The sequence below is a fragment of the Monodon monoceros genome, unplaced genomic scaffold (genome assembly GCF_005190385.1).
Source record: "Monodon monoceros isolate NGI ecotype Baffin Bay Population unplaced genomic scaffold, NGI_Narwhal_1 Super_Scaffold_10, whole genome shotgun sequence".
NCBI classification, from domain to species: Eukaryota; Metazoa; Chordata; class Mammalia; order Artiodactyla; family Monodontidae; genus Monodon; species Monodon monoceros.
This window is the reverse complement of record NW_021703766.1, coordinates 55,877,595-55,887,824: the sequence shown is the minus strand read 5'-3', so window position 1 is coordinate 55,887,824 and position 10,230 is coordinate 55,877,595. Positions and strand designations below refer to the sequence as shown.

The 10,230-nt window shown below is 46.4% G+C and overlaps 1 protein-coding gene across 7 annotated transcripts in view; it reads left to right on the top strand.

The window, feature by feature from the left end:
• Positions 1-1,210: 1,210 nt before the first annotated feature.
• The window catches only part of ZNF71 (zinc finger protein 71), a 42,141-nt gene continuing 33,121 nt past the window's right edge, over positions 1,211-10,230 (top strand). For 4 of the 7 annotated variants that reach the window (XR_003790775.1, XR_003790772.1, XM_029202710.1 and 1 more), the window contains exons 1-2: positions 1,233-1,254; positions 4,804-4,872. Coding sequence is in view for 2 of the 7 variants with exons in the window: in XM_029202710.1 (XP_029058543.1) it covers positions 4,840-4,872 (33 nt within the window). In the remaining 5 variants the exon portion in view is untranslated. Of the gene's footprint in view, positions 1,255-4,522; positions 4,654-4,803; positions 4,873-10,230 lie in introns of those variants that run through there. The other 3 variants (XR_003790777.1, XR_003790773.1, XR_003790776.1) reach the window with 2 other exon arrangements.

Here is a 10,230-nt window from a genome sequence, read left to right as displayed (position 1 = left end):
AACCTGGTTTGGTAACACAAGACTTCACCCTTGGGGGAACCAGATAAAGGGTATACTGGATCTCTCTCGGTGGTTTCTGTATTTTTTACAACTGCAGGTGAACCTACATTTGTCTCAAATAAAATATTTAAAGTCATTAATCACCCCTTAAGACTAGCCTCTGTTTCACTACTATATATATAATATAATACTAGCAAGGACCTACTGTATAGCACAGGGAGCTCTACTCAATACTCTGTAATAACCTGTATGGGAAAAGAATCTAAATGAAGAGTGGATATAGGTATATGTATAACTGATTCACTTTGCTGTACACCTGAAACTAACACAACATTGTAAATCAACTATACTGTAATTAAAAAAAAAAAAAAAGACTAGCTGCTGTTTACATTTCTGTGGCCACTGAGACATTGAGCAAATGCTTTCGGACTTGGCTTTGTGGTTTATGGTGTAACAGGCCCAGCCAGGAGCCCTGATTCCTACCCTAGCTCCCCCACTGTCCCTTTGTGCCACTCTTTTGTCGGCACCACTGTCCTCATCTGGAAAGTAGAATGGTTGTAAGGATTGGATACGTTCCTAAGTCATAAAACGCCCAAAACAGGAGCTGGCACTTAGGAAACTCAAAATAAGAAGAGTGAATACTTTTTTTTTCTTATTATTTTCTGGTTTGTATCTCTATGCTTTACAAATTTTCTACAATTCAGCATGATTATCACGCTCAACAAAATTGCCCAGGATCCTCCCTCAGTCCAGCCCAGAAGTCTGCAGAAGGTGGGCCACAGCCTCCTTTCTCCACCTCCACCCACGCCCCCTCCCTTTCTGGAATTCTCCCTTCCCCACCTTCCTCCCCTCCTACCTCTCCCCCATCTCTCTCTTCTCCCCCTTCCCTTTACCCCCATCTCCTCTCTCCCTCCACTCTTCCTCCTCCCCCAACCCTTCCTCCTCCCCCCTCCCATCCCTCAATACCACCCCCCCACCCCCATCCCCTGCGGCCGCGGTTCCGGTGCCGCGGGGGCCTCTGGGAGCGGGAGGGGCGCGGTCGGGTCTCGGGTAGGTTCGGGTCCGCTCGGCTCCATTCGGGTCCGCTCGGCTCAACTCGGGTCCGCTCGGCTCCATTCGGCTCCACGGGCGGGAAGGCCGGAGCGGAGGCGGAGGCGCGCGAGCTTCTGGGAAGTGTAGTCCGCCCGTCTGCGCAGGCGCAGTGCGGCCTGGAGGACGTAGGGCGCCCGTTATTGTACAGACCGACCCGCGCTGGTGAGTCCGGCAACGGGCAGGGCAGGGCAGGGAGGGGCGAGGCGGGGGCGGGGGCGGGCTCGGGAGGGGGCATGCTGACTGAGGAGAGGGGTCGTGAGGTCACAGGCAAGGGGCCTGAGGGCGGAGGGGAGGATGTGCGGGCAGCAAGAAGGTGTACGGACTGATGGGAAGCTGTGAGGACTGAAGGGAGAGGGTGTGCGGGCCCAGGCGAGGGGCGTGAGGGAGGAGGGGAGGGTGTGCGCGCCGGGAGAGGGCGTGTGGACTGAGGGGAAGGTGTGAGCACTGAAGGGAGAGGGTGTGCGGGCCCAGGCGAGGGGCGTGAGGGCTGAGGGGAGGGTGTGCGCGCCGGGAGAGGGCGTGTGGACTGAGGGGAAGGTGGGCCCTGAAGGGAGAAAGTGTGAGGGTCTAGGTGAGGGGAGTGCCGGCTCAGAGAGAGGGCTGGGGAGAGGAGTGGAGGGAGGAGGCTGGTACTGACCTAATGTGATGCGATGGGGAAGGAGGCGAATCTGTGTGTGTGTGCATCAGTGTAAGTCTTAGGAGGGGGAGGGGGCGGGGTGCGCACGCGCTCGTGCGCCTACCGGTCTTGGTCTCTGTGGGTGTCTTCTATGTCTAGTCTTTGCCTTCCCTGTTGGGGTGAGGGCAGTGTATCTCTGGGTGACCGCCATGCCCACATCCTTGGTTGTGTGTGCGTCTGCCTTTATTTCTGCCCACGGTGTCTCTGTGTGAGGGTGTCATCCAGGTGTCCACCTGTGTCTCGTCTTTCACTCTGTAGCTGTGTCCCTGGGTGTGAGTGTGTCTGTGAGCATGGGGTGTGTCTCTCCCGAAGTCCGCCGCGTCAGTGTCTCTACCTCTGTGTGTGTGTGTGTGTTCACCTGTGTGTCTCTGTCTTTGGGCCTTTCTGGGTGTTTGTATGCGAGTGCATCTGGGTGCGACCCTCCTAAAAGCATGTGTGAAAGACTGAACGCTTGGACAGGCAGGCCTAGCAGAGCTACCTCCCTTCTTGTCCTGCATGTCTCCTGGCCTGGGGCCCCCAGATTCCCCAGCTCCTTCCTGCCCCTCAGAGCCTTGTCCGGCTCATAGAAGGCTCTGGAGTGTTGAGGGGGCAGGAAGTGTGGGAGTGACAGGATGTGGGGCTAAGGCTTCTTCTCTTGCCTTCCACAGGACCTTCTTAAAGGAGGGTCAGAGTCCCCTACCCACTCCTGAGTGGGTTTGATTTGTTCAGAGGATGTGTATTGGGCCCTCAAAGTGCTGTTCTGGGCACTTTGCTGGGACTACTTCATTTATAAGCCTCCCAGTAACTCCAAGGTAGGGACCTCATCATCCCCATTTTATACATGGGGAAACTGAGGCTTAGAGACTTAAGTGAATGACCCAACTCTATACCCAGGCATCTGGGTTCCAGAGACCCCACACTTAACCACCAGACAAATGGGAAATCCTTTCTTCCTTTCGGCTCATCTGACACACAGTTGCAGGATTTTTCCCCCATGGGAATCTTACCCTTAGAAACAACGGAAGGAAGGAAATGCCAGAAGACTCAAGGAAGGAGAGGAGGGAAGTAGCCACCAGCTTTGTAGCCACATAGATCTCAGGCCACATGGGTTCAACAGTCACCAGCCCAGAGCATGTCACTTCCAGGGCCTCTGTGCCTTCGTCGCCTTCATGGACTCCTTTTTTCATGAAAAGAAAATATATATATAGTTTGTGATTACATTGATATGAAGACAAATATAATCCAGGCTGGATTAGAGTCACGTTTTTTTTTTTTTAATGATCTTAAATTAAGACATTCTCGTGGGCCCCTACAGGTATCAGGGGCCTTGGGCTCGCTGTGCCTCCTGGGTAAGTCGGCTCTGGTCGTGTCCACGTCCGGCCAAAGCCAGTGTTGTTGACCTCACAGTATAGGGATGGGAGTCAGATGGAGATTGCCAGTCCAGAAAGAATACTCTTTAAAAACTTAAATTCTGTTTAAAAAATTATGACATTACTATGAAGTCTCTCACCCAGGGAAACAATCAAAGGAATATAAGAAAAAAAATTAATAACTCCCCCTTGTTTTTTTGTGTGTTTGTTGGTTTGGTTGGATTCTAGGAACAGTGCTATAATAAACATCTTTTTTCCCTATATAACCTTTTACATGGAGTTTTTGTTGCTATGGGCAGAGTCCCGGGAACAAGGCTGCTGAGTTATGGGGTTTGTGTTTTGCCAGCTCACTCTCCACTAATGTTGAGTGACTCCTGTTCCTTCAGCTGTGTGTGGGAGGTCCATATCTTTGCATCTTTGCCAGTGATAGAAGTTGGCTTATTCATTCACTCAGCTCTATGTTTGGGTACCTCTGGCTGTTATCCTAGATGCTGGAAACACAATCCAAACACGATCATCTCTGCTCGCCGGGGGCTTGCATTCTTGTGAAGGGAAGACAGATGATGAACTTGAAAACTTTTTAAAGAGACAGTTGTCAACAATGATGTGGGCTATAAGAAGATGGCAGGGGTGGGCGTTGGTTGCTACTTGAGCTCAGGGCCCTGGGAGTGGGAGACTTCTCCATGGAGGTGACATTTGAGCTGACAGTGAGAAGGAGCCAGCCAGGGGAAGAGCATTTCTGGCAGAGGAATCGGCAGATTCGAAGGCCACTGTACCTGGGGCCAAGTGTTTGAGAGGGGTGTGGAGTGGGAGGGGGAAGGCCCTTGGGGCAGACTATAAGGGCCATGTGGGCAGCGGTGAAGACTGGATGATTTCTAAGGCTGTGGGAAGCCACCGGAGAGTTTTAAGCTGGAGGATGTTTTTGCGGAGGGCTTGCTGCGGGCCGGGCACGCTGCTGTGGGGTTTGCAGACGTGAAGTGGTGGGGACACAAGCCCATACCTTTGTGATCCTTTGTGATGTACAGCGGGGCTTCTTTTTTAAAATAATTTTATTGCTTTTTAATTTGAAATTTCACTGTTTAAAGTTTATAGAGACCAACATTTAATTTGACAGTATTCTTTTTTTATTGAAGTATAGTTGATTTACAATGTTGTGTTAATTTCTGCCGTACAGCGAAGCAATTTAGTCATATGTATTCTTTTTCATATTATTTTCTGTTATGGTTTATTACAGGATATTGAATATAGTTCCCTGTGCTATACAGGAGGACCTTGTTGTTTATCCATTCTATATATAATAGTTTGCATCTGCTAACCCCAAACTTCCAATCCTTCCCTCCCCCTTGGCAACCACAAGTCTGTTCTCTATGTCTGTGAGTCTGGTTCTGTTTCATAGATAAGCTCATTTGTGTTGTATTTTAGATTCCACATATAAGTGAAACTATATGGTGAAATGGGGTCGGTGGAAATAGTGCCCACCTTGCAGGAGTGTTAGGAGGATTAAGTGAGAGGCGTTGGTCTAGTGCTTTGCAGGCGGTAAGCACCCTGAATGTTCGCTGTTAATGTATGTGCGTGTTCCTGTCTCCTGCCCCTCTGTGGGCATGTGTGTGTCTGTCCTGTGTGCATTGTGAGGTGGGCCTAGGCCTGGTCTCTCACCGTGCCTCCCTCTCTTTCCCCCCTGACCAGAGCCCACCGTTCCTGGTCACCGTGGGCAGTGGAGGGATGGCCGCCCAGCTGCTGACTGATGAGGCCCTGGTGAGTCATGTTGCCTCCCTCTCCTTTCCAGAGGGATGTCCCTCTGACCCCCAGTCCCATCCAGGGCCCATGTCCCCACCTCCTGGGGGTTCTGTCTACCCTGAGGAAGGACAGCAGTGCTCAGGGGTGATGCTCCTGTCCACTCTGCCCCCTCCAGGCCCAGGAGCCTCTCTCTTGCCTGTCCCTGACATTGACTTTTGTCAACCAAGGAGGACAGGGCAGCTGGGGAGTGACTGGTTCTGCCCTGAGGGCCCTCAGGAGACACAGGAGGGCACCCGGAAAGTGGTGGTTTAAATGTGTATAAGACTCACTGGAACAAGGCCCACACATTTCAGACAGCAGTTACATTGGGGGAGGGAGGGCACCCATGGGGAGGGCACACGGCTGGCATCCCCGGTTCTCACTGTAATGTGTTATGATGTTTTAACGGGTGGTACATATATAGCTGTGTATTGAATTTTTCTCTAAGCTTGCTTTTATGCCAGAAATATTTCATAATAATAAATATATAAATGTTCTTTATAGAAAATAGGGAAAATCCAGTAACCTGTAGGTAAGACAATAATAATTCACCCATAGTGCCTCTACCCAGAGATAATCATGTGGATTATTTGTGTATTCATTTATTGGCTTCCTTCTCTGATGATTATTTTTAAAAATTGACCCAGTATTGGCTCTGCCATTTTTATCTTGGAAGATTTTTTTTTCCATCCCACATTAATCATTAGGATTTCCCCAGCCTTTGAAAAGTACAGACATCACTTGTTTTGGCTGCATAATCAGTGTGTCTAAATGTCCATCTGGTATTGGTGAGTTTGACTTTTTAAAAAATCATTTTTCAATGCTGTAAATAATCTATTGTAAAAGTAAAAGAAAATTCCTGATAAATAAGGAAATGCCATGATCATTACAAAAAGCTTAGAAAATCCAGAAGAGCATAGTGAAGAGGATCAGAATGACCCTTGATCTCATCCTAGAAATAACCACCCTCGAATGTTGTGTGTCCTTCTCTCCCTAGATACATGTTTTTTGCAAAAATAAGAATCACCCCAGCTGAGCAATTTTTATATCCTTTTTCATCGAAGATTTCATCCTGAGCATTTCTCTGCATTGTTAAAAACTCCTTGGTAACATCCATTTTAATGACTCCATAGAAATTTTATCTTGGGGCCATACCTGGCTTACTTAATGGTTCCCCTATTGTTTGATATTTATTTGTCCCTAGTTATTTATGGCTGTCGGGTATTTATTGTGCAAGTTGGATATAAATGATAAATGGATATGTGACAAATGGTATAAACTTTGAGCATGATAGGTGACAAATGGTGTCACAAAATCTTTTCCGAATAGCATTGTATGTATATTAGTGAGGCTTGATTTTTAGAAAATGTTTATTAGCCTTTTCTGCAGGGGGTTAAATGATCTATCTTGTGCTTTACCAGTCTCCAGGAATCTTAGTATTCTTGAAGATTTTAAAGAAGTGTGTGTGTATGGAAATATTTGTGGCAAATATACTTCCCAGCTTTACTTTTCGTTTCTTATTTTATATTTAAGTCCAAAAGCATTTCATATTTTTAAAATCGAGTCTGTCTCTCCTCCTCTGGTGTCTTCCATTTAAACTATAAAAGGGTTTCTCCATCCACAGGTCACACATCATCTGTTTTTCTTCCTTTTTTTCTATTTATCGTTTGGATGTTAACAGTGAACTTCTGAATCCACCTAGAATTTATTTTAAAGTCTAAATGTGTCATTTCACTTACCTGTGAGTTTTGGTTTGTCATGCCTTTATTTATTTAACACCTGTATTAAGATATACCCCACATACCACAGAGTGTACAATTCATTGGCTTACGGTATATTCAGAGTTGTGCAACCATCACCACAGTCAATTTTAGAACATTTTCATCATCCCAAATGGAAGTGTGTACCCAATGGCACTCACTCCCATTTCCTCTCTTGACCCCCAACCACTGGCAACCACTCATTTACTTTTTGTCTCTGGATTTTCCTATCCTGGACATTTCATATAAATGAAATCATATGATATATGGTCTTTTGTGTCTGGGTTCTTTTAGCATAATTTTTCTGAGATTCATCCATGTTTTAGCATGTGTCAGTGCTTCATTCATTTTCATGACTGAATAATATTCCACTGTGTGGTTAGACCACATGTTATTTATCCATTCATTGGTTGATGGACATTTGGGCTGTTTCCAGTTTTTGGTTATTAGGAATGCTGCAGTTCAGACATTAGTTTGGACATGTGTTCTCAATTCTCTTGGGCGTATACTTAGGAGTGGAATTGCTGGGTCCTAATATAACTCTGTTTAACTGTCTAAGGAACTGTCGGACTATTTTCCAAAGCAACTCTGCACCATGATGTCTTCATTTTTAACTTGTCTGTGATTATCGTCTTGATTTCTTCTTTTTCCTACTTAATTTAGAAGGACATGTTGATTATTTTTATTTTGGTATGGTTGGGATTTTTTATTTAAGTGTTTTCTTCTTAATTACATCTAGCGCAAATATATTCTGATTTTCAAGAAATAGAGCCTATCTGATTTCAGCTCTTTGGAATTTGGGGAGGTTTTCCTTGTGGCGAATTGGTTTGTGCCAGTAGACAGGAAACCAAAACAGATGAAGCACGAGAATGAGTGGCCTCAGACATGCACACACAAAGCACTCAGGTTCGGTGCATTTGGGGCTAAACCATACTTCTGGGGAAGTCTTCCCAACCCTCCAGAGGAGGGCGGCCCCTGCTGTCTGCCCTTCAGCATCCTTTGCTGTAAGGTGTCAGCTCTGACACTTCCAGGACTGTCCATTTTGTTTTTAGTGCACCCCTCCCAGCCCAGCCCCAGAGCAGCGCATGGAGCCTACTCAGTAAATATGTTATTTATTGAGTGAGTTCACTGATGTGGGGCATACTTAGAGAAGACTCTCTGAAGGAACTACAATATTTTTAAAAATTAAAATAAATAAAAAGATAGAGGGGGCAGCAGGAAACTTTTGGAGGTGATGGATAGCTTATGGCCTCGATTGTGATAATGTTTCATGGGTGCATACTTTCCAGACTTAATCAAGTTGTATTAATTAAATATGTACAGCTTTTATATGTCAATCATACCTCAATAAAGTGGCTTTTTTTTTTTTTTTTGTGGTACGCAGGCCTCTCACCGCTGCGGCCCCTCCCGCCATGGAGCACAGGCTCCGGATGCGCAGGCCCAGCGGCCATGGCTCACAGGCCCAGCCGCTCCGCGGCACATGGGATCCTCCCGGACCGGGGCATGAACCCGTACCCCATAAATCCGCGGGTGGACTCTCAACCACTGCGCCACCAGGGAAGCCCAAAGTGGCTTTTTTTAAAAAAAGGAATTATTAGCAGGACTGGCCAAAGGATGTATGAGCCAAAGAATCAAATAATAATATCATATAATAATAATAACTACTACTGGGGAACTAGATCCCACACACATGCCGCAACTAAGAGTCCGCATGCCACAACTAAAGATCCTGCATGCCTCAACTAAACATGCTGCAACGAAGATCCTGCATGCCATGACTAGGACCCAGCCTGGCCAAAATAAATAAATATTAAATAATAATAACTACTACTACTAATAAGTATATATATAAGATGCATATGTGAAATGTCAAAATCAATCAAATGTAATAGTTGACATTCATCGAGAACTTACTCCAGCCATACCAGACACTGTGCTGGAACCATATATGCATTACCGCATTCAACCCCCATGACAACTACAGAGGGGGACATTTTTATTATGAACAAATGAAGTTCAGAGAGGTTAAGGCACTTGCTCAAGGAAAAGACAGCCATTGAGGGTAGAGCCACGATTTCATTGCAGGCTTCCAGGCTCCTGAGCCCACACTCTCAACCACTGCCTTGTACTGCTTCCTCATCAAACAGTAGTGACCCACGAGGCAGAGGAGGCCAGCATGAGCCCAAAGCCTCTGGGCAGGCACATGGGGACCATGATAGGACTGGCCAGGAGGTGAGGCCTCCTCTCAGGGAGGGTGAGCCAGGGTTCACGGTTCTCGTGTCGGGGGCTCAGAGCACTGGGGAGAGCCAAGGACCTGTGGATGTGGGTGGCAGTAATAGTAGCTGATGGTAATTAAGCACCTACTGTATGCTGTGCACTGTTCTGACTGTCAAACATGGATTAACTCATTTAATCCTTACACCATCCTTACTGACCCATTTATTCATTCAAGAACTATTCATTGAGTGCCTACTATATGCCAGGCATTGTACTAAACACTGGGGAAATAGTAGAGAGCAAGACGGATGTACTGGTTTGCTAGGGCTGCCATAACAAAGTACCACAGACAGGCTTAAACAACAGAAATATATTTTCTCACAGTTCTGGAGGCTGGAAGTCAAAAATCAAGGTGTTGGCTGGGCCAACACCTTGATTTTTTTTTCGAAGTAATACATTTTTTAATAAAAATTAACTACAGGGCTTCCCTGGTGGCGCAGTGGTTGAGAGTCCGCCTGCTGATGCAGGGGACACGGGTTCGTGCCCCGGTCCGGGAAGATCCCACATGCCGCGGAGCGGCTGGGCCCGTGAGCCATGGCCGCTGAGCCTGCACGTCCGGAGCCTGTGCTCCGTGACGGGAGAGGCCACAGCAGTGAGAGACCCGCATACCGCAAAAAAAAAAAAAAAAATTAACTACAGAACAAAAACTCAAAGTTTCCAGAATCCACCTAAATCACCAACGTGGTTAGGAAAACATTAAAACCTGCCCACGTCCCTGTAAATGACAAATCTAAATAAAAAGTAAACATACATGATTTCCAGGAATTTTCCTTTGAGCACTTTAAATAATAATAATGAAAACAACTTCTGCAAATACATTGTTTAGAGTAGGGGGTCAAAACAAATATGTGGAAAACCACCCTTCTTTCTGAATGGTCTAGAGAAGAATCAATTTCAGGCCTCTCTCTCAGCTCCCAGTAGTTCTTGGCTTGTTTTCACATGGTATTTTCCATGTGTGCGTGTCTCTGTGTTCAAATTTCCTCTATTTATAAGGACACCAGTCATATTGGATTAGGGCCCACCTACTCCAGTATGACCTCATCTTAACCAGTGGCCCTATTTCCAAATAAGGTCCCATTCTGAGGTGCTGGGAGTAGGACTTCAACACATGGATTTGGAGGAGAGGAAGCAAAATTCAACCTATAACAAATCCTTAGAATAATACCTGGTACATAGCAACTGCCTATGAAGTGATAGGTGTTGTAACCTACAATTGACAACATCATTGTCACCACCATCACCATCATCATCACCATCACCATCATCACCACCACCACCACCACCACCACCACCACCACCA